This window comes from Capra hircus, chromosome 18 (genome assembly GCF_001704415.2).
Source record: "Capra hircus breed San Clemente chromosome 18, ASM170441v1, whole genome shotgun sequence".
In the NCBI taxonomy this organism is placed as follows: domain Eukaryota; kingdom Metazoa; phylum Chordata; class Mammalia; order Artiodactyla; family Bovidae; genus Capra; species Capra hircus.
Genome location: NC_030825.1, coordinates 47330646 through 47353819, shown reverse-complemented (window position 1 = coordinate 47353819; position 23174 = coordinate 47330646). Strand labels below are relative to the sequence as shown.

Sequence of the window (23174 nt, the reverse complement as noted above, 5' to 3'; positions counted from 1 at the left end):
TCTTGACCTCAGCCAGCCCAAGTTCGGGGGCTCTGTGGCTCAAGAAGGATCTTTAGATGACCCTAGAGCACAGCGAGGGCATTGATCAAAGACTAAGGAGGTACCCCCCAAGCCCTGAGGCAGTCTATCCGGCAAAGGGCCTGGGGTCAGCTCTACTCAACCAGTCAGTGGCTGACATGGGAATTTTCTTCACTCCTGTGGACACCCAGGTAAACAGCACAGATGAAGAGCAAACACTGAAACACTGAAATCTAGAGGCTGGGCTAAGGCCACACGTCCAGGGAGGGACAGAGAGAAGAACAAACCACTCTCTCACTTAATAAGCATTTACTGAGTCTCCTTCTGAGCTAGGCTCTGAGGTAAATAACTCTGGGGACACAACAGAGACCAACACAACCCCAGGCCTGGCCTCACCGGGTTTTTAGTCCAGTAGGGGTAGACAGACCCACCTTCAGGCAGTGACAGCCCAGGGTAATCAGGGCTGTGATGGGTAAGCTCAGGGGAGTATCTGGGCAACCTTGGGGAAAGCCCAGAGACTGAAGGAGGCCAGAGGAGACATTTGGTGATCAAGAGGGCTTCCCAGAGAATTCCCAAGAATAACCAAGTAAATATTGAGAAGAGCATTCAAAGCCAAGGGCATGTGCACAAACAGACTGGGGAATGGGGAGACAAGGATGGGCGGGGGCAGATGATGCAGTCCTAGGTGCCACACTGCAGGGCTTCAACTCTGTCCAAGGTCACTAGGGAGTCAGGAAGGTTTGAAGTAGGGAAGGGACAGAGTCAGGTAAGACTTAAGAGTCCCCTGGTTGTCACATGGTGGGTGGACTAGGGGAAAAAACCACCAGAAGACTGAGTGGAAGGGCCATGGAGCTGAGAGCCTGAATATGAGGGAGACATTCAGGGTGAGACCCAGGGCTCTGGGTGAGAGGGGACATGGGACCAACTCTTAAGATGGGGATCTGGCCGGAAATGCAGTTTGGAGGAGATACTGAAGCCAGTGTGGGACCGGGTGGGTGTGAAGGTCCCAGGGGACGTCCAGGGAGAGGTGTCCAGCACACTGAGGAGCCTACGTGTGGGGCAAAGAAGAGAGACTGGGGCAGAGACGAACAGGAAACTGCCCGTGGGGCTGAGATGAGAAGCATGGGAAGACAGCCAAAGACAGGGATGGTGAAAGGCTGGGCATTCCAAACAGCAAGGCAGTAACATTAGGGAACAGCCACAGCTCTAGGGTGGAAATTGCAGTCTTTTCTACGGCGTCGCCTCAGGGCCGTAAGAGTGGCTCTCAGAGGCGAGACGCTACTGTGCGCAAGCGCAAAGATGGCTGGCGATCACTGATGCGCATGCGCCTGGAATTGCCGCCTAGACCTCCGAAACTTCAGCGTGGGGTCACGTGGCAGTCACGTGGTGGTCACTGTCGGAGCCCAACGGTAGGTGCAAAGCTGCGGGGACTGGGTCCCCAGCTGGCCACCAGGCCCCGCCCCCAGCCCACAGAACCCCGCCCCCATTCTCCCTTTCCACCCCTCCTGTGCCCACAGACCCCACCCGTTTCTCAGCCTCGGTCTCAGTTCTGCACACCTTTTCCCCAGCCCACAGATACCGTCTTCAGGACTCCTTCTTTCTTCCATCCCTTCTAATCCATAGACCCCATCCTAGTACACAAACACTTCCCTGAAGCTCAGTCCATGCCCCCAGCCCTCAGACCCTTTCCCAGCCTGCAGACCCTGCCCTCAGGCTGTCCGCCTTCCTTGGACACTCCTGTCTCACAGCCTGTAGACTGCGCCTCCCTCTCAGGTCCTAACCCTCAGAGCCCTCTTCCTCCAGCCCTATGTGGTCTTCAGACTCTCTTCCCAAGCCCCTGACTCCTATCCTCATAGCCCTTACTACTCCTCTACCACAGAGCAGATTTCCTTAGCTTCTTCTCACTTCCAGACTCCCTTGGACTCCTGACCTTCTGGTCTGAAGCTCTCCCACGTCCCACCCTATTTCTCATTCAGACGCCTCTCTCCGAGTCACACCCCTCTCAAATCACCTTTCTTTCTCAGGCTGCCCTGCAAGACTCACAGCCAGCTCTGTCTTTATTGCTCCCAGGGATCTAGTCCTTCATGTCCTCCTGCCCTCATGAGACCTGCTCACTGATCCCTGGCCAGGAGCTGACAGAGTCCACAGATGCCCTCACTGCGTTCTCGACTCCCTGTGGAGCTGGGCTCTGTTCCGGATCCAGAAAGCCAGGTGGGCCGTCTGCATCGCCTGGCTGTGGCTGGGGGCCCAAGCTGGGGCCTCACCCGACTCCTGCGGAGAGGTGAGTTTGGTTGCTGAAACTGCCTGGGGGCACTAGATCAAGGAGCAGAAAGGAGGATGCAACTTCAGTTGACCTGTTAACAATTGTGTATCAAGCACCTGTCATGTGCCAAGGCACTGTTGTCTGTGATGGAGACTTAGGGGTGAGAATGACCCTCCAGATCACTGTGAATTAAATCTATAATGAGAATTTAAGAGAGTGATGAGAATGAGGGAGACACCCCGGAAGGATGGCTTTTTGAATGGGTTGATATTTGAGTCCCACAGCATAAGAGCCAGTCAGGGAAACAGCTGGGGAACAAGCACTTCAGAGGGAATAGCCAGTGCAAAGGCCCTGAAATCAAAACAAACTGGGTACACAGTATTGTAAAGCGATTATTCTCCAATTAAAAATAAATTTGAAAAGCAAAAAAACCCTCCCACAAACCCCAAAACTGGGGATATGTAAGTAGCAGCAGGGAGCAAAAGGACTCAGGGAGGCAGCAACTACAGACAGAAACAGGCCTTAAGAATGGTGTCAATTTTGTTGGATTTTGTTCTGTGTGTAATTGGAAACCCCTGGAGTTGTAGGCAGGAAATTAACATGGTCAGACTTACAGTTTCTGTTGTTCACTGATTTTTGTAAGTTAATTGCGTATCCAGCCGCTTTCTGAGCTTGCTTAATAGTTGTAAGTGTGTGTTGATTCTTTTACTTTATTGTTATCTGCAGACAGTAACAGTTTGTTCTCAGCTATTCAGTCTTTAAACCACAGCCTCTTTTTTCTGTCATAAGGTATTGGCCAGAACTTCTAAACCTTATTATCACTGGACATCTTTTTTCTTAAAGAGAAGAGTCTTATGTTTCTGCATTAGGTACTTGGCTTGCTCTTGGGTTTTGGTTTGTAATTTTTATCAACTAAGAAACTTTCCATCTATTCTTAGTTTTCTGAGGTAGATTTCTTTTTCTAATCATAAGTAGGCATTGAATTTTTTTTTGTTTTTTGGCATTGAATTTTACCAAGTGCTTTTTCTGCATCTACTGATACAGTTAAATGTGATTTTTATTTTTTAATTTGTGAATGTGTTTTTTTACATTGATAGATTTTCTTTTGTTGATTCATCCTTGCTTTCTGGGAATAAATCTATTGGGTTACCCCTTTTACTTTATTTAGGGGCTTTGCATATATGATCATAAATTGAATTGGTTTATGACTTCATTTCTGGTTCTGGAACTCGCATCTCGTTTCGGAGTTAAGGTCAAATTTTGCCTCATAAAAATGAGCCTTGCCCTCTTGCCCTGGGTACCTTTGTGTGATTTTTAAAATTTATTTATTTGTGGCTGCACTGGGTCTTCACTGATGTGCAGGCTTTTTCTCTAGTTGTGCTTCACAGGCTTCTCTTTGCAGTGGCTTCCCTTATTGTGGAGCATGGACTCTAGGCAGTGGAACTCAGTAGCTGAGGCTCCCAGGTTCTAGAGCACAGGCTCAGTACTTGTGGTGCATGGGCTTAGTTGCTCCACGGCATGTGGGATCTTCCCAGACCAGGGATTGAACCTGTGTCTCCTGCATTGGCAGGCGGATTCTTTACTGAGCTACCAGGGAAACCCCCCTTTGTGTGATTTTGCCACCTCTGGGATGGGGGTGGGGTGGATGTTGGCAGGGCAAGTAGACATCACCTTGTTCCAGTTCTGTGGATTTAGTGGTGAGAAGTGTGTTGAGATGGATTCTGAGGCAGACTCCCCAGCGGCTGGAAGGTGGCGGTTCCAGGACATAGAGATGGAATCTGGAGCCGAGGGTCACCCAGTCAGGGAGGGATTGTGGGGGCTGGGAATTGGGAAAGGTGTTGCCAGGACCTCTGTCCCTGGAGTAAGGGGCCGGGATAGTCCTAAGCCTCGCTGCCCCTCAGTTGTCCAGGTAGATGGCGAGAACTCGGCTGGGCAGACGGCGCTCTTCCTCTCGGCGCTGCTGGGCCACAGCTCGGCTGTGCAGCTCCTGCTGGCCTCTGGTGCCAACCCCAACCAGTACGTGGACACGTGGTGATGCCCCACACTCCCAGAGAGCCTGAGAGCCACGGCTGTCTTCCCCAGAGACCTCTCTCCCTCAGACCCCCTCCCATCCCCGGTGACCCATCTTGCTCTCTGTTAACCCCTTCTTGTCCTCCAGAAACTATTCCCATCTTCCTGGTGCCTCTATGCTCACTGCCATCCTCTCACTCTTTCAAGGACTCTGCTGTGTCCCCAAGTGAGCCCCCAGCCCTGATGCCCTCTTCCCATGAGCATAGTGACCCCCGTATCTCTCCATGCTCCCCTCCTGCCACCTCCTGTCCCTGTTCCGTGCCTTTCCTAACCCATTCCTGTCCTCGCTGTTCTGCTGCAGCCGCTGCCTGGACGGCAGCACGCCTGTGCACGCGGGCGCCTTCTCGGGCCGTAGCGTCGTGCTCCTACACCTGCTGCAGGCGGGCGGCGACCTGCGTCTGCGTGACCAGCAGGGGCACAGCCCTTGGGACTGGGCAGAACAAGGTGGTGCCAAGCAGAGCTGGGAGGTGAGCTGTGGCCAGGGTGGGCTGAGGGCCTCAGGGCCGGGCCCCCCACCCTGCCTCACCCCGCCTCACCCCACATGCTCCCTGCCCCGTCCAGATGCTGGAACTGTTACAGCTGTGCCGGGCCCACATGTCAGCCCTGGTGCACGGCAGTGAGTTGGCGCCCGCTGTCTCCCTGGGCCAGTGGCAGGCTAGCTCTGGACACAGCCTGTGTGGTGGTCTGCGGCTGGTGCAGGCGAACAGGTAACGGTGCACGTCCTGAGGCCTGCCTACCCACCATGCCTGGCTACCCTGGACTTGCTCTCAGATGGCCCTTTACCTCAGGGCATGGAGGCCGGAGCAGACCAGGAGACCCCCCCGTGTCCCTGCCTTAGGGTTCGGCCAGGTAAGCAGGAGATGTCGGAGGGAGTGGGGACCATGGCATCCGTCCTCTTCCTGCCTCATGGTCCGGCTCCCCACCCCCAGCTGAGCAGCCTGTGGCCACTGGGGCTGGTAACAGGCGTACCTGTTGTGGACCCCAAGGAGCTGCTGCCAGCACAGGGCGAGCCCGACCGCACCTACAGGAGCAGCTCCCACACCCTCATGGCCAAGTGAGAGAGCCCCTCCGACACCCTGCCTGGTGTCTAGCAGAGCTGGGGAGAGTCTGGCCCTCCTGCCCCCCCTCACTGGGAAACCCCTTGTCTCAGACCCGTGCTCTCTTCCCTCCGCCTTCCTCCAGCCTCCTGTGGAGGGGCCACCCTGTGACTGTGCGGCAGCTGAAGGTGCCAGGAGCCCAGGCTGATGTGCTGTTGGCTGACCTTCAACACTGCAGGTGGGTCCCTCCAGCCAGCCCCCCAGGCCCACCATCTTCTACCCGCCCTGCCCAACTTGAGTGTTTTGGAAATAGATGCCCAGAGAATGTGGTGGTGGCCGTGGTTACAGCCTTCACCCCTGGGCCAGCATTTGGCATGGAGCCCTCCTACTGGAGTGACCCAGCTTACCACAGGAAAGTGGGCGCCCAGTTTTGTAGGCCTCGGAGAGGAGTGGGTGTTGGGAGGGTACCAAGGACAGTGGTGCTGGCCCCACCACTGCCAGGCTGTGTGACCTGGGGTCACCGTTTCTCCTCTGTCTGGTGGCTGAGGCAGATGGTCAGCTCCGGGCCAGGTGGGCTAGGGCCTCCTCACAAGTGGCCTGCTCTTCTGCCCAGCGCCCTGCACCACCCCAGCCTGCTGCTGCTGATGGCACTGAGCCCCTCCGAGGACCTATCGGGGCTGTGCCTTCTCTTCGAACCCGTGTGGCTGGGCTCCCTTCATGTGGTGCTACACCCCCGGGGCCCACGAGAAGGGAGACCCCCCCACCTCGTGCCAGGCCTGCTGCCGGGCCACCTGCTGCTGCAGGTACTGGAGGCCCTGCTGTTCCTGCAAGCCCGCTGGCGTGCTCACGGTGGCCTCAGCTCCCATGCTGTGCAGCTGGTGCGGCCAGGCCTGGCAAAGGTGGGCAGCCTGGAGCATGGGCGCCCGCTGCAGCAACGCTGGCTGCAGCCCAAGTGAGTGCCTGCCTCCCTGTCCTGCCCCCGTGGCCCGGTCCGGCAGTCACTGACTCACCAGGTCCCTTGGCCTCCACAGGCCGCGGCAGGGTTACCCCTGGGGAGGCCCAGGCCCAGGGCTGCCCCCACCTCCTGAACTGTACCCATGGCTGCCGCTGGAGCTCATCCATGGTGACATGCCTGCAGCCACCTCAGACCTCTACAGCTTCTGCATCCTGGCCCAGGAGGTCTTCACGGGTCAGTGAGTAACCCTGCTCCCAGCCCCACTGAGGCCCCCCACCTCGGTTGGGTCCCCCAATCATGCTTCCTCACAGGAGAGCTGCCCTGGGCTGGAAAAAAAGGAGCTGAAGTGAAGGCTAAACTAGAGGCGGGTGAGAGCCCGGCCCTGGACCCCCTGGTGCCAGCCCCCTACCAGGCCCTGGTTCGGGCTGGGCTGGGCCTAGGGCCTGCCGACCGCTGCGGCAGCCTGCAGAGTACACGATACCTGCTGCGGGAGGCCGTGGCTCAGGTACAGGACAGGCGGGTCAGGGGAGGGTGGCGGCCAGGGAACCTCAGGCAGGGCGTGTGTCCCACACCCACTTTACTCCTGCAGTCTTTACTCCTCCCCACAGGACTCGGCCTCTGAGGTGAGCTCCCCGAGGGACTGGGCCACACAGTGCCCTCCACCGCAGGGTTCTCCCCCAGGTTAGAGGGCCCAGAAGGGATGGGAGCCGGCGCTGAGCAGAGCTCAGCTGTGCCCCCGCCCCATTTCCCACTGGCTGGTCTGCAAGCCCAGACACTGTACTGTGAGCTGGCTCCCAGAGCCAAGACTGCACCTGGGCCTGTGGCCCGCTGTGATGTCCCTAGGCCCCTCCCCATCCTAGGCAGGAGCCAGGACAGGCACGTGGAGGACCGAGGGAGCTGTGGGCCACCCATGCCAGCCCTCTGCCGTCGCTCTCTGCAGGTCATGGGCCACAGCAGAGTCCAGAGGGGTGCCACCTGGGACTCAGGCAGCAGCTTGACTCTAGGCAGCAGCCCAAGTCCCCGCCCTGGCGTCTGCCCAGGGCACAGCCCCACAGCCAGGGTCAGCCTGGACCAGAGCCTGGAGCCCAGATCAACAGTATGGATACCCCAAGTCCTGCGCCATTGTCCATTTGCTTACCCATGACCCTTCCCCCCAGCTGTCACCAACCCCAATTTCCCTGGCTGCCTCTCCTCTGACCAGGGACCACCTGGGACCCACAGTGTTCCCCTCGCTGACCGGTTACCCCCTCCCCACCCCCATTCCCGACCAACCCTGCTTCCCCCAGGGCCCTGCCCTGCACGCCAGCCTTCAGGACTCAGCCTCCCTGCTGGGGACTCAGAGCTCTGAGGAGCAGTTTGAGAGGAAGTTCTCAGCCAAGATCCAAGCCCTGCGGGGGCTGCGGCGGCACACACACAGGGCTGCCCTGCTGGATCCCCAGCCTTGGGAGCCCAGCCCCTGCCTGCTGACCCACAGGGAGGCTTCCCATGCCCTGGCGGCTGCTGGCAGGGAAGGCCACGAGGGCAGGTGAAACAGAGGGCCCTGAGCCCAGGCCCTGCCCCAGCCCGCCCGCCCAGGGCCCTCCTGAGCTCCGTGGCCACTGGTGGCAGCTCTAGTCTTTACTCCTGCAGGTACCCAGCCCTGAGCTGATCAGAGGAAGTCGCTTCTCCAGCCTGCAAAAGTGAGAAGTGGGGTGCTGGTGGGAGGTCCCTGGGCCCCTTCCACCTCCCCGAGATCAACTTTAGCCCACCCCTACACCACCCTCTCCCAGGATGGATCTGCTGGAGGAGATCATAGCAGAGCTGCAAGGTGGATGCCAACTTGAAGACGGGCCCAGGCTCAATCCCACTCCTGACACACATTGTTAGGGCACCCGTGGCCCCTTCTGTGCAGATGTCGCCCCTCAGAGCCTCCCAGGAGTGACTCCCCACTTAGCACCTGCTGAAATGATAAAATGAGAAAGCAACCCACCTGTCACTGCCTCTTTATTCATTGAGCCTGGCCCCAGCATGACAGCAGCAGCCACATTTTCACCATTTTTATTCATTAATTTTGTCAGATGGTTTAGTGGGGTGTGTGGGGAGATAGCAGGAGCAGCCCCCCAACCCCGTGCACAGGACAGGACATGCTGGGGACCCCTGGAGGGAAAGGGAGGGTAAGGAGTCAGCCTAACCCTCTCAGATTTGTGCGAGAGGCCCCAGGATGGAGGATGGTGGGGGGCGGGCATGCCCATCAGCCCAGGGTAGGTAGGCTATGATAACGGGTTAGGGACCCACATCAAAGGCAAGTTACAAAGTTAGAAACCTGGGGTAGGGGTCAGAAGCTCAGGAAAATACAAAACAAGGGATCAGGTTGGACCAAGATCAGTGAAAGGGGAAGAGAAAGAAGGAAGGTCCCTCCCAGCTCTGGCTCAGCAGTAGCTTTGGGTCTGGCTCTCAGGGTGGAAGGACCAGCTGGGAGTAGGGTAGGGGGGTGGGGGACCAGCCCCCTCCCTCCCTTGTCCCCCATTCCTGTACAGGGACCCTCGGTGGTGCTCGCCCCCCCTCCTATAGGCTGGTGGGGCTGCCCTGTAGGGGAGAGGGTCTGGAGGGCCCCAGGGCCCAGGTACCCTGTGAGGGGTGTGGTGGCCCCAGGGGGCCCGCTGCTTTTGGGGGAGGCGGGGGGCTGGAGGGCCAGGATCAGAGCGACTGCGAGGGTGGGCAGGAGGGGAGGAGGAGCTGGAAGAAGCGGGTGAGGGGCCCCTGGGCCCCAGGGCTAGGTTGACATAGAGGGGTTCAGGTCGGGTGGGGCGCCGGGCCGAGTGCTGGGGGGCTGAGTAGCCAAGGTGGTCGTGGGGAAAACAGGAGGGTGGTGGGTAACTGAGCGGGAAGTCAGGGGACCTATGGAGTGGTGGGGATTGGCCAAGCATGCCGTACGAGGCACTGAGCCTGTCTGGGGGCATGGGGCGCAAGGGACTCCAGGACCGAGTGGGGCCAGAGTAGGGGGACCCCTCACCCGCCTCGATCTCATAGTACAGGTTCTCTCCTCTGTCCAGTGGTGTAGGGGGAACCAGGGGGCTCCTCCAGACTGGGGCTGGGGAGCTGGGCTGGAAGGATGGGGAGCCGAGGGGGTACAAGCCTGGTTTGGGGACCCCGAGGAAGGGTGGCAGGCACTCCCGGGGGGCTGAGAAGAAGCCAGGGGTGGGAACCTGCTGGGGGACAGAACACAAGGACTGGGCTGCCGTCTCTGGCGCAGCCCCGCACCCCCCACCCCTCCTGAGCTGGGCACTAACCTGGGTAGGGCCTCGGGGTGTCCTCCTCGAGGTCCCTGTGGGCCGCTGGCTCCTCACCAGGCTCCCATCACTTTGTTGCCTTGGTAAGGAAGGTGGGGGTCCCGGAGCCCAGCCACCTGGGTGGGCTAGGGGGTGGGGGGGTGGCCCACTCCCTGAGGTCCCTGGGGGCTCACCGCCCACCTCCAGGGACAGTGAACGGCGGAAAGGGGACTGAGGAGCAGACGGGGTGCCCCCCTGCTCCTGCTGGCTCTGTCTCTGGGCCACCTGCTGAGCCCGCTCAGCCAGGGCCAGGGCCATGAGGCGTGCTGGATTTTTGGGAGGCGGGGGTGGGGCCCCCCCCGGGCGCAGGAGGGACAGGGGAGGGGGCAGCAGCGGTGAATCCATACCAGCACCTAGGAGAGGAACGGGAAGAGGAGTCAGCCAGGTCTTGGGTACAGCCTCGGGGTTGTGAGGGAGTGGGCTGGGCTGGGCTGGGCTGGACAGGACACACCATGCTGGCCTTGGGCTCCCCGGGGACCAGGCAATGCCAACTTGCTGCAGATCTCTTGTTGGCAGGTGTCACTCAGCTGGGCCTCAGCTCCACGCAGCAGCAAGGGGATGAGGTGGGGGCGCCGGCCTGGGCTAGGGCTGAGGGCTGGTGTTGGTGTGGCCGAGGCAGGTGTTCCTCCAGCCCCCAGCAGCTCCAGGACAGCAGGTGGCACTGACACAGACAGGGGCTCCGAGATGTCCAGGGCAGTGGGTGAGGCAGGGCTGGTGGGGCCCCGGGGCGAGAGGGCCTGGGGGGTCGCCCTGGGTGGAAAGGCAGAGGCAGGGGCTGGGGGGGCCGGGCTGGCGGGAGGTGCTGGGTCCCCGGGGGTGGGGCTGCTGCAGCGAAAGGTAAGGGGATCAAAGTCAAGCCCCCGGAGCCCCTCCAGGCATCGGGGTGGGCTAAAGTCCAGCTCGTCACCATCGTCTAGCCAGGCCGAGGTTCGGTGTGAAGGGGAGCCCGAGAGTGCTCCCAGCCCAGCTGCGGAGGACTCGGAGGAAGAGGAAGAAGACGACTCGGAGGAGGACTCGGTGGACTCAGATGACGACAGGCTCTCACAGGAGCCAGCAGGTGCGGGGCCCACGGGAAAAGCATCACTGCTGGAGTGGGGTCGCCGTAGCCTGTGCAGCCGCTGGAGGCCTGGAAGGGCAGTGCGGGGGAGGTGGAGTTAGGGGTCAGGGGTCAGAACCACCTACCTAGATACATCAGTGAGAACAGGACACACACCCCCAGTAAGCTGGGGAAATAACACAGAGACACGTCCCTGCCTACGGTCACAATGGCTGGGGATCCAGGGAGAGCTGTGCAGACTCACGGGTGATAAGAGGACATCAGTGGCAAGTCCATGAAGAGGACTGTTCCAGAGGCAAGAACAAAGTCTGACAACCCGACTGGCTACAAGCTCCACACCGACAGGATCTCATACCCGGTGGCTGGGAGGACAGCCTGAGGCGACCACTTCTGGGAAATACTCGGGCCTCGTCTTGTACAGCTGGATGTGGGCCTATCATACAGTGTGCGCCTCCCCTCCTGGGCGCGCTTGTCAGAGCCCCCACATCCATCAGGAGGGGCATGGACAAGCATCCCCTCCCCTGAGGGGATACCCACACTCGACAGTGGACAGTGATGGAGAGGAAGGAGCCTGAGCTACGCCAGCTGTGCGGACGGCAGCCTGTGATGGAGTGGTGAGTGAGTACACACACAGCACGATACCCCTTTTTAATGATACCCTTTAATCAAAGATTCAAAACAACTAGCAGTATGCTGTTGATCCCTACACCTGTAGGTGACAAAACTGTAAAAGCAAAGGGATGAAGACTCTCAGAGGATGCCTGAGGTGGGGAGGTAGCAGGTGGGACGGGGAGGAGTTCGTAGGTACTGTGGTGGGAGGCCTTTATTTCTGGCCAGTGGATTCATGGGTGTTCATGATACTAGTTAATTTTTTTCAAAAGGGATGAACAAAAGACTAGAAGGACCCTGCGTGGGCCAATGACCAGAGTGCATCGTGAACCAAGAGTGAAGCTTTATCAAATTTATTGTACGTAAGGTCTAGATTAAAACAAAAAACCTCAAGACCCCCAAACCTAAGAACACCACATGGAGGCCAGCTCAGAGCCCCAGTCCCTCCCAGCTCCACCTGGGTGCAGGCAAGGGTCACCCCGTGCTCACCAGCCCCACTGGCCTGCGATGACAGAGACTCCTCACTCTTGGCAGACCTCAGTGTGACAGTGTCAGGTCGGCAGCCTGCAGGGAGAGGATGAGGGGTCATGGGGGGCACTCCAGGGTGCCTCTCCAGCCACCACGCCCACTGCCCGGCCTCTGACCTGAAGGCTGTGGTCGGGCCCGGGTGCCCCCTAGCCAGGGCAGAGGCTTCTTTCGGGGGATGCTGGGGCCCCGGCCCAGTGCAAAGAAGGTCTTCCAGCTGCTACCCCCAGGCTTCCGCTGTTTCTCGCCTCTCTCCCCTTTCCTCCTGGAGTTTGGGTCAAGACATAGGAGGCTGGCTGAGGAGCTGGGCCCCCCAGGCCAGTCCCTCCCTTCTGGACATCCTACTCACCTTTCCACAGGTGAAGTTGGGGCCTTGGAAGTTGTGGGCTCAGTGGGTGTCCCCAGCCGACCTGGGTCCGAGCCTGGGCTTCCTCTAGTGTTAGCAGGCGAGTGGAGGGGCCGCTGCCCGCAAGGGACTTGGGCCTGGGGAGGAGGCAGCGGCCTGAGGAGTCGGGAGAGGGGGCAGCCATCAGCCCTGGGGCTGTTGAAGGCCACAGGCAAAGCCAAGCGCTACAGCCCAAGCCCCGGCCCCGCAGCGTGCCCACCCGGGCTGGCAAGGCAGGGGGCCAGGACGGATCAGGCGGGAATGGGTGGGCAGCAGGCAGGTGAGGAGGAGGAGTGAGGCAGAACGAGCTGATGAGGAGGCAGCTCCCAGCAGCCAGCGAGGACAGCGGCTCTGGCTTCAGTTACCTCGGGCCAGAGGGCCCTCCGACGTGCTGAGTCCTGACTGGGCTGGGGTCCGGGGCAGGGCAGGGAGTCTGGGTGGGGCCGGGGCAGGGTCAAGTCTGGGGACCTCCCACCTCCTCCCAGGTGGACCCATGGCCCCAAGTGCCCCCAGGAGCTACAAGGGGTGAAGGAAGAACGATGTCCGGGCCAAGAAGTGGGGATCCTGAGCGTAGGAGCTGAAATGAGAAGGTGGGGGAAGGGGAGGGAGAGGCCGGGGCGGGGTCCTCAAGGAACCAGAAGGGAGGTCCAGCTTCAGTGGGACAGGGATGGGGCTGGGAGCCCACCTACCCTCCCACTGCAGCCCTGATGATGGGGGGCAGTAGTTAGGACATGGGATAGGATGGGCATACCTGCAGGGTCGAGGCCAGCAGATGTGAAGGTGTCGCTGAACAGGACGTCCACGTGGGTGAGCAGGAATTCCACCACCACCGACTGTACCCGCACCTCCCGGAATGCTGCTGCCCCCCCTAGCCCCACTGACTCCAGCTCCATGGACCTGGATGGGAGGAGGGTGAGGGTGGCCAGATGCCTGGAGCCCCAGCTGGTAGGTTCTGGCCGGGGGCGGGGGTGGGGCGCCGTGGAAGCAGTGACTGTCATTCAACGTCTCTGACCTTATCCACTGATCACATCTAGAACTAGATTCTCAGCCTTTCCCCAGAACCTGCTCCCTCCCTGCCTATCCCATCTCAGTCAATACCTTGGTATTGCCCTTGACCCCTCTTTCCCTAACACCCACATCCAATTGCAGGAGACCCTGTGGGCTCCACCCACAAACTCTATGCAGAATCTGAACTCGGCTCCCCGTGCCGTACTCCGGCCCCGCCTCCATCCTCTCCCTCCTGGACCAACACACAGCCTCCTCCCTGTTCTCCCTGCTCCCTGCCAAATCCCTACAGTCTGCTCCCCACACTTAGCCAGAGGGAGCCTGTGAACCCCTAAGTCACAGATCAGGGCCCTCCTGGCTTAGAGCCCTCCTCTGGCTGCACGCACTCCTGGTAAAAGCCAGATCCTCACCATGACCCACAACTTGTAAGTCTCTCCCCTGTCTGTTCCTGCATCACCTCTCTGACCTTACCATCTTCTCCCCTTCAACCCTGCACTCTCTCACGCAGCTCCAGTGACACTGGCCTCCAACACGCTGGGCCCTAACCCAGCCCCAGGACCTTTGTACTTGCTATTCCCTCTACTTGGTTTGCCCCTTCTCAGCTACACAGGTCCTTCTCTTACCTTCTGCAGCTGTTAATTCAAATGTTACCTTCTCAACGGAGTCTTCCCCACCTATTTTATTTAAAATTGTAAATCTAGATATCTCAGGTCTGTCTTTATTTTTGCTCACAGTTCTTATACCTACCACGTACTAGCTATTTTATTTATTTATTTATTTATTTATCTGATTCCCAAGAAGAACTGAACTCCTCCAGGAAAGAGAACTTGCCTGTCTTGGTCACCATCAAATCCTTTCGGGCTTACCCTGCTGCTGGCCAACAAGGACTTCTTCCTGAAGCCTTCCCTGCCACTCTATCTAAAAATTTCAAGTGCCGTGACTGACCAGATCTCCGCTCCCTACTTTGTAATCTTTCTCCTCAGCCCTCATCACTGTCACACTGTGCTCTTGTTTTTCGGTAATGTCCACTGTCATCTCCCACACAGGATTGTGAGCTCAGAGCGTAGGTTCCTGCTCACCACTGCGACCCCAGTGCTGAGAACAAGGGTGGGCATAGGGGCACCCAACACTTAAGAAACATGTGTGGAGGGACTTCCCTGGTGGTAGTGGCAGGAGTCTGCGTGCCAGTGCAGGCGATGTGGGTTCAGCCCCTGGTCCGGGAGGACCCCACATGACTTGGGGCACCTAAAGCCTGTGTGCCACAGCTACTGAGCCCGTGAGCTCTAGGGCTGGTGAGCCACAGCTAATGGGACCCTGTGCCACAGCTACTGAGTCCTGGGCGCCCTGGAGCTCACACGCTGTGACTGCTGAAGCCCATGTGCCCAGAGCCTGTGTTCTGCAACAAGAGACACCACCACGATGAGGAGCCTGTGCGCCGCGAGGGACAGCCCCTGCTCACCGCAACTAGAGAAAACCCCGAACGCAACAACGAAGACCCCCACAACCATAAATAAATTACAAGAAAATAAATAATGTGTTGGGTGAAATGATCAAAAGAGCAAAAGCTGGATGGGTTTCTGGGGTGAGGGTGGGGGGGGGGGCGCGGGGAGACTCCAGGCCCAGCCTGGAGGTTGGCAGGGAGCTGGGGGAGCAGGCTGGTGAGCCGCCAGCTTACCGTAACAGGTTAGGTGCCCAAACGATGGCCAGGTTGCGGGCGTGCATGCTGGTGTTGGCACTGTGTCTCGCCATGCGGGCCAAGTGCCTCAGCAGGTACTCCAGGGTCCTGGGGGTGGGAGTAGAGAGAGAATGCCTGAGCCTCACCTCCCTTGGGAGTCCACCACCACCCTTCCCTGCCCCTCCTGGTTTACCGGTAGTGCGGCGGGGGCAACTGCTGGATGACATCGTGAACCCTCACCAGGCGCTCCTCCTCCCCTGGCACCGACATGGCCTCCTGAGACAGTGCACAGTGTGAGCAGGGCTGGGCTGCTGCCTCCCAGCCCCTCCTACCTCGCAGTCACCCTCACTCACACTGAACTTCCCGTAGAGCTGGTAAGTGAGTAAGGGGTTGGGCAGCTCTCGGAAGTAGAGCTTGCAGAGGGAGGACACGCTGTGGATGTCCTGCAGGAAGGCGGGGCCAGACAGTTCAGGGATCCTCTCACTGTCGAACTCATGCCTGAGGCCACCACGTCGAGAAGATGCAGGTCAGAGCTGGCCCACCGGGCTGGGTGCTGCCCCCACACCCAAAGTGTCCACAGGTAGATGCAACCCACTTCCTGTACTGGCTTTTCAGAGGCAGTACCTTACTGAGCCCCCTCCCCTCCAACAACCCTGCATGTCAAAGACAAGGGCGCCCCATTTACACAGGAGCACACTTGGGCTCTGGTGGGAGACACCCTGCTTGTAGCTACCCAAGCCCATCTGCCTCCAGAGTGTGACTGGGCTCCATCCACAAAGTTGTGCCATTTTCCTGGCTCCAAGAGGCACTGGAAACTGCAGCTGGAATCCCAGCGGCCTCTGCTCACCACCTGGCAGTGTCTCGCCCTCTCAGGTGAGAAAGCTCTATACACGGGACCTCGGCCTCAAGCCCTCTGCTCTCGCCTGGGAGCCCGGGCCTCAGCGCTTCCCACTTCTTAGACTGTTATGCCTACTGCCCCTCTTCGGCCCACAATCCTTCCTGTGGTTCCTCCCTTACTCCCAGTAAAAGCCAAGAGCCTAACAGTCATCAAAAAAGGCCCGTGAGCCTACTCGCCCCTTATCACTTCTCAAACATCATCTCCTGCCACTTTCCCCTCTCGCTGGCTGTTCTCTCCATGGTGGGCAACCACAATGCTCGCTCCCCTGCCTCCTCCGCAGCGAGCACTCTCCCAGGAGGCCTTCTCCACCCACCTTGATTTTTTATTATGATCTCCCTCACCCCGTCTTTTTTTTCTCCAGGCCACCTGTCACTATTGTCAACTCTCTCCTTTCCTGTCTGCCTCTCCTTCCAGCACGTGGACTCCAAGAGGCAGGAGTCTCCGGCTGTCTCGTTCACCATGGTGTCCCTAGAACTTAACGCTTGACGTGTGGGAGGTGCTCACGAAGGTTGGTGGAGGGTCCTCACCGTAGCCTCTGGATGTTGGATGACACACCTGAGAGTCGATAGATTCCATCCACCACCCCATGGGCCTCAATAAACTCCGAACAGCAGCGCAGCACCTGGGGCACTGGGAGAAAGCAGGGGTTGGGTCTGCTGCTGTGGGTCACACCCTGGCGGGGAGGAAGGGCAGGGGGGGCGGACTGGGCCTCACCATCCTGGCCTGAGTTGCTGAGGTGTTCTCCCAGGTCACAGCCAAATACCCTCTGCCGCAGAATGCCCCGCTGCCGCAGACGCTGCCGGGAAGGGCGGGAGCGCATAAAGGTGCGGAGGAGGCCAGCCAGCTTCCCCCGCGGCCGGGGCACCGCTGTGGAGATAAAGGCTGGTCACACAGGGTTGCATGGGGAGACGGGGCAGGGTCTGGCCCCCGGTAATTACAAACGGGTAATGTTCACATTACCTGAGGTCAGAGAGGAAACACCCTGGGAAGCCAGGACACCACATGGGGAACCATCGGCATCTGCAGGGTGAACAATGGTGGAAAGGATGGAGGGCAGGGAAGGGATGCAGGAGGGCCTCCCCACTCTGCCCAGGACACTCACCCCCCTTTAGTCCTGGACCTGGCCGCTCCGTGAATAGTTCCACACACTCACTGGGGAAGAAACCGACCTGAGGAGGATTTGGGGTCAGTGACGGGGCCACCTGAGCTGGCCCAGTGCCCCAGCCCTACCTGTCCAGCTCTAGCCAGGCTCACCTGGAAGCCCCGCTTGCCCCGCCACCAGCTCCGATCCTCCGTGGGCGGCATGTCGATCACGGAGACAATGTCCCCCACCTGGGAGTAGGTGGGCACGAGGAGGCAGGGTCAGAAGGTGCAGATGAAGTGGGAGCCCAGCCGGAGTCTGCTCCCCAAAAGCCTTACCTCGAAGGACAGCTCGTCAGGTGCCTGGGCCGTGTACCGCTTTACCACATGGGCAGCGGCCACTGCGGGGATATTGAGTGAGGCCTCCTCACTGAGGAGCAGTCGCCGGCCGTGGTTGTCCAGCTGAGATGGAGGGGGATGTGGCAGGGAGAGGCCAGAAGAAGGTAATAGTAAAGACCGAGAAGTTTCCCCCACTAGAGGCCACTCCCTGTCCCCTACCTGGGTGCCCCTGTCACTCAGAGCTATTGGTAAAACACCTACACTCTTGCTCCTTCCAAAGCAAATTCCCTTCCATGTCCCAGGATGCCCCTTCCCAAAACCATGCTGATTCACTCCTGCACCCACATCCTCCACAGCAAATATTGCATATCTCCTATCTGAAAACCTGCACTCTTAGCCTGGCGTTCTGCTAGCTACAGCCAAAACTATTTCTAGCCAGTATATCAATATACCTTGAAATTCTCACATCCCCACAGCCCAACACCTGCGCGCGCGCACACACACACACACACACACACACACACGCACACACACGCACGCACCCACTTGTGTTCTCTCTCACAGGCAAGCGCCCACACAGACACTGAAATACCAGTACCTCCTCCACTCCAGCTCTTTTCTTTCCTGTGCCCACACACCCTCCCAGGCTGCTTCTTGCTCCTCAGACATCCCTCCCTCACTCCCAGCTCCAAGCCCCCTGCCCGGGCCCACCTCCATCCAGGTAAGCACCGGCCCACAGTTGAGGTTACTGTCCACCAGCCCTGACAGGGTTTCCAGGTACTGCAGCAGCAGCGGCACCAGCATCTGGGGCAGGTTGTCAGAGTGGGGTTTGTGAAAAGACCCCACCCAAGAGAGCCCACCGCCCTCCTGTACTGCCCTGGGTCGCCTCTGGCAGGGCTGAAATTCAACGTGAACACATGGGTGCCACTCCGCTGTGAAGTACTGAAATACTGCCATATCAGTTGATAAATAGGCTGAACCAAGGCCCTGTGTGCCCCCAGCGGTCTGGCCATTCTGACCCTCCCCTGGAGCCCCCTGAAACTCCCCACGATCCTAAAAACTAAAGGGAGTCACCCTGCTGCAGTTCTGAGGCCCCCAACTGGTTGGAACTCAGGACATATCAGTGTTTAATATTTATCTATTTCCCCTGCCTTGATGGTTTCACCCATCACTGGTGGGGACACACCTTGGCTGTAGCAGGGCTAGGACAAGTAGTTTACCTGAGCAGCCCTGGCGCCCTCTGGGGGTGGAGGAAGCTCTGGGAGGCAGGAAAACCTCCGGTCAAATATGCATCGGTGGAGGTGGGCATCCAAGGAACGGAAGTCATCATAACTGCGGAGAACTGGCCAGGAACGGCCCTGTGGGAGAGGGAAGGACAGGGGGATACAGCAGCTTCATTATACTGAGCTGAGGGCCACGGCAGTCAGTTCACCAGGCCAGAGGAGAGGCAGGGGTGGCTGCCGCACCTGACAGGTCACCTGCACCCCGAACACCAGTTCATTCTCTCCAGAGACGTTCGGACTGTCACGCTCTGGAGACAGCAGGAGCTGCAGAGGGAAACAAAAGGCCCAGGTGAGGGTCTTGCTTTTGTCCCTGTCCTGACCTCTCCAGATGGGCACTTTCAAGGGATGGGACCATGTCCGCCTCCTGGGTCTCCCCACAGTCAAGGCCTGGTGATGGCTCAGTCAGAGTCCAAGGTCCTGGCACAAAGTCATTGCTGAATAAATGAAGGAACAAGTCTCCCCTCTGCCCTGCAGCTCCCGCCACCGAGCAGTCACTCCTCGGGGGAGGTTTCAGGGGTAAAGTGGCTGATGCTGCTTCAGGGTTGGGTGGGATCCCACCTATCCACCTGGGTGCAACCCCCATACCTGAATGTGGCCGAAGTCAACGTTCTCGTAGTGAAAATGGGCACAGTCTGCCAGCCGGGGAAAGGGACCTCGAGGAGCCGAGAGCCTGGGAGACAGACGACAGGTCACTGGCAGCCCTATGCTTGGCTCCCCTCCTAGGTTGAGGCTCTCCCTCACCTCTCACCTCTTCCCAGGCTTCCCCTTCACACTGGGTCCCCCAGCGGGGGGCAGGGGCTGCACCGAGCCCTCCCCTGGGCCATCCAGGCTGTCAGTGCTGCGAGCCTGTAGAGCAGAAAGAAGAATCAGAGGCCCCCAGAGATGGGAGCAGAGAGACAACGGGAGCATTGTTATCTGGCAGCCTGGGCCTGCAGGCCCGAATTGCTCCACACGCTGTCCTGAGCATGGAGTAGAGGGATGGGTCAGGGGGAGGTGAAGGCCAGGCTCAGGGTAGGTCTGCTTCTTCATGTGTAGTCTGGAGTGGGGGCTGGAAGAGCAGGGGCCATGGGTGCGTCAGGGCAAGAGCATGCTGGTACTCTCTCTCCCTGTTTAAAAGCCGCCTCTAGCCCCAGGAGAGAAGGGGTTGTGCCTTTCCGTGCCTTTCATCAACATCTGGACAATCACAGCTCCCATCTTATCAGTCTCCCTGCTTCCACCTCTCCCTTCCTGCCAGCTTCTTCACAGCAAGAGTCAGTATCACTTTCACAAAACACAAATCTGCCTCTGTCTCTCCCCAGGTCAGGGATCTTCAATGGCTCCCTGCTGTCTTTAAGATAAAGTCTAAATACTGTGGTCTCTGCTTACCTCTCCAGCCTCATTTCTTCCCACTGCCTCTACTCTCAGAGCTCTCAGACTTCTAAGAGTCCAACAAAAGAATCATCTTCTCATTTCCTTCTAGGCCTTTGCAAAGGCTGTTCCTGCTGCATGGAACACTCATCCCCATCTTTTCCCCATGCTTTCACTTAGCCCTCAGACCTGACTCTCATGGTAGCCTCCCCCATCCCAGACTTGATATTGCCTTAACCTCCCTCATTACAGCCCTGTGCACTCTGAGATGTCCCCATCTGGTGACAAGTCCATCTCCCCCACTGGACTGAGGCTCAGTCCCTACTCCCCTAGCATTGCCCTGCACAGAGCTGGGCAGAGAATTGAAGCTCCTCACAAGTAGGGTTGTGCCTGATTCCTCTCTGGGTCCCAATGCCCAGTGCCAGCTCAGTCACCCAGCAGGGGCTGGGTAAAATCTGATGAATAAATTAACCATCTGCCAGATGAGGATTTCCCAGAATGGGCCCTAGCCTCTCCCTCCTTCATTCTCCTACAACGCCGACTTCATCCTTTGGGTCTCACCCTTGGGTCGGTCCCCCTCCAGCCCATGAAGCTCCCCAAGGCAGGATGGGTTCTGACTTTCTCCGTGCCTGGAGCAAAGGGGCTACACAGAGGTCTCAGTGAATGCTAAGTGAGGGAATGAATGGATGAATGAGCAGGAGCAGCATGGTGGGAGAGGGAGATGGTGGGGGAGGGGGGATGAGGACAAGAAGATGGAGAGGACCCAATGATCACATCGGGGGGTACAATGCACGCTGGGGATTGAGGTGGAGTAAGGAGAAGGGGAGCAGTTGGAGAGGCTGAAGTAAAGGTTCAGGCTGATGCGGGGATGGGGTAAGGGAGGGTTGGTTGAGAAGGACTGGGATGGGATGAGAAAGGAGAAGAAAAGGGTCAGGCTGAGGATGGAGCCGGGTGGGGGTGGGGCTCAAGAATGAGAAAGGGGCTGATGGTAGGAGGAGGAGGGGTCTAAGCCAGGGAGAGGAGGAAGATGGGATGACGATGCTGAGGATGGATCTGGGACAGGGGCTGGTGGAGGATTCGGAGACCCTCAGAAGGCCCCCGCGGAGGCCACTTAGAGGATGCGAGGTCCTTCCCTGGACCAGCCCTTTTTCCTCCCAAGTCTGGGTCTTCGGCTACTGTCACCCCCATACAGGGCGTGGAACAGGGATGCGCGTTGAGGGGGCGGGGCCGGGGTAAGGGCTCGAGCCCAAGACCAGGCCGGGGTACGAGAGGGACCGCGACGAGGGGTGAGGGGCGGCGCGGGCCGCGGACTCGGGCGGGGCCAGGGGCGGGGCGCGTGGGGCGTGGCCGCGCGCGGACAGACTGACTTCGCCGATGGACCGACGGCCGCGTGGGCGCCTCACCACCATAGCCGCGTAGCCTCCTCAGGCGCCAGCCGCGCTGGACCCCTCGCTCGTTGTCCTCGCCGCCGATGCCGCCGCCATGGCGACACAAAGGGGAGGGCGCAGGCCGCGCGCGGGCGGCTGCAGGCCCCGCCTCTAACGGCTGCCCGTGGCTCTGGCGCGCGCGCTCCATGGGGGCGGGGGCAATGAGGGACGCGGCGCAGATTCTCATTGGCTCTACCCTTAGCCTTAAGATGACGCCCCGCCCACCTGGCGGCTAATCATTGGCTTCAGCTTGGGTCCTATTTCTGGCTAGATCTCTTCGGTCCCGCCCCGCGAAGTTTGACAGCACCACGCCCATGCCTGCGTTTCATTGGTCGTCATTCCCTTCCTGAGACACACCCCCAGGTTCTTTATGCTTTGCTTCTAACATTTCTAACACTAAGCAGTGGACCCTTCCCTTAGTCCACTGTCAGTGATGGCTCTTCTGACACTTAGCTGGCTTCTCTCATGAACGCAAGCTTTTCTCCACTCCCTAAGCAGCTCTTCAAAGTCCCGCTCCCCACTTTGTCAGTCCCAACTCAGCCCCTACCCCTGCTCTTGGAATACTAAGAACATTGGCCCATGGATGTTTTTCACTGGCTCAGATGCCTCGCACAAACTCAATTCTAATTTTTCCTGTTGTTGACTGAAGCTCAGAAAACGCTCTGTAACAGTACCCTTTCCAAGAGAACTTGCCATTGGTCATGCCCTCAACAAGGTCCTCGAAGGTACATCCTTGATCAATCCATTCATTCATTCAAAAACTCTGATCACGTAATTTGTGGATCTATCAGTAACCAAAACGGGGGAAATATACCCTGCCCACATGGAACTCAAAAGCTAGTGGGAAAAGAATTTGCAAAATAAATATTTTAAAATATGGATAAAAATAAAGCAGAGATTGGGGAAAGGGAGTGTGATGGAGGAGTCAATTTACAGCTACTTACTTCAATTTATTGAACTTGTTGACCTCACTTCCACAACAGGTATTTCCCACATGAAGTACCCTCTGCCTGGAATATTCTTTGCACCCCCTTCCCCTCATTGAAACACAACTGCAAATTCTTCCACGCTCCTCTCGTGAGAAAGTAAAGTCTGCCTTTCCTCCCTCCTGAATCTGGGCAAGACTGTGACAACTTCAACCAATAGAGAATAGGAATGAATAGGAACTGACACTATGTGATTTCCAAGGCGAGGTAGTAAAAGGTAATGCAGTTTCCTCTTTGTCTGCTGGAATGGCTAGCTCTGGAGCCTTGGTGCAAAATGAAGCGCAATTCTGCTGCTGCAGTTCATGCTCTGAGGAAGCCCAGATCACAATAAACTGTGGAAAATTCTGAAAAAGATGGGCATACCAGACCACCTGACCTGCCTCTTGAGAAACCTGTATGCAGGTCAGGAAGCAACAGTTAGAACTGGACATGGAACAACAGACTGGTTCCAAATAGGAAAAGGAGTACGTCAAGGCTGTATATTGTCACCCTGCTTATTTAACTTACATGCAGAGTACATCATGAGAAACGCTGGGATGGGGGAAGTACAAGCTGGAATCAAGATTGCTGGGAAAAATATCAATAACCTCAGATATGCAGATGACACCACCCTTATGGCAGAAAGTGAAGAACTAAAGAGCCTCTTGATGAAAGTGAAAGAGGAGAGTGAAAAAGTTGGCTTAAAGCTCAACATTCAGAAAACTAAGATCATGGCCTCTGGTCCCATCACTTCATGGGAAATAGATGGGGAAACAGTGGAAATAGTGGCTGACTTTATTTTTCTGGGCTCCAAAGTCACTGCAGATGGTGATTGCAGCCATGAAATTAAAAGATGCTTACTCCTTGGAAGGAAAGTTATGACCCTAGACAGCATATTAAAAAGCAGAGATGTTACTTTGCCAACAAA

The 23174-nt window shown here is 58.1% G+C and overlaps 2 protein-coding genes across 4 annotated transcripts; one reads left to right on the top strand and one right to left on the bottom strand.

The window, feature by feature from the left end:
• Positions 52-8256, top strand: LOC106503109 (inactive serine/threonine-protein kinase TEX14). 3 transcript variants are annotated; one of them, XM_018063312.1, is made up of 12 exons: positions 52-2299; positions 4183-4297; positions 4653-4818; positions 4913-5058; positions 5140-5200; positions 5281-5405; positions 5534-5626; positions 6002-6340; positions 6420-6577; positions 6655-7868; positions 7973-8022; positions 8113-8256. In XM_018063312.1, exons 1-10 carry the CDS (start codon positions 2167-2169, stop codon positions 6963-6965), a joined length of 1647 nt encoding a protein of 548 aa, XP_017918801.1. In that variant the 5' UTR covers positions 52-2166; the 3' UTR covers positions 6966-7868; positions 7973-8022; positions 8113-8256. The 3 variants fall into 3 exon arrangements, with proteins under 3 accessions (XP_017918801.1, XP_017918800.1, XP_017918799.1); XM_018063311.1 differs by having other exon boundaries at positions 5534-6340; positions 6655-7439; XM_018063310.1 differs by having other exon boundaries at positions 5534-6340.
• ARHGAP33 (Rho GTPase activating protein 33) lies at positions 8365-21372 on the bottom strand. Its single transcript, XM_018063291.1, is given in 23 exon segments — positions 8365-9528; positions 9613-10004; positions 10103-10777; positions 11807-11881; positions 11962-12107; positions 12192-12255; positions 12258-12344; positions 12979-13124; positions 14908-15015; positions 15101-15183; positions 15261-15405; positions 16333-16435; positions 16520-16672; positions 16766-16825; positions 16908-16974; positions 17060-17137; positions 17225-17347; positions 17936-18028; positions 18445-18582; positions 18691-18771; positions 19093-19177; positions 19256-19353; positions 21258-21372. Coding segments are annotated over 23 exon segments (3783 nt in total). The 5' UTR covers positions 21264-21372; the 3' UTR covers positions 8365-8751.

Coding starts and splice junctions, on each gene's coding strand:
- LOC106503109 (XM_018063311.1), top strand. CDS start 2,167: ATGCCCTCACTGCGTTCTCGACTCCCTGTGGAGCTGGGCTCTGTTCCG. Junction 5,406..5,533: donor TCCCACACCCTCATGGCCAA/GTGAGAGAGCCC, acceptor GCCTTCCTCCAG/CCTCCTGTGGAGGGGCCACC. Junction 6,578..6,654: donor GGCCCAGGAGGTCTTCACGG/GTCAGTGAGTAA, acceptor GCTTCCTCACAG/GAGAGCTGCCCTGGGCTGGA.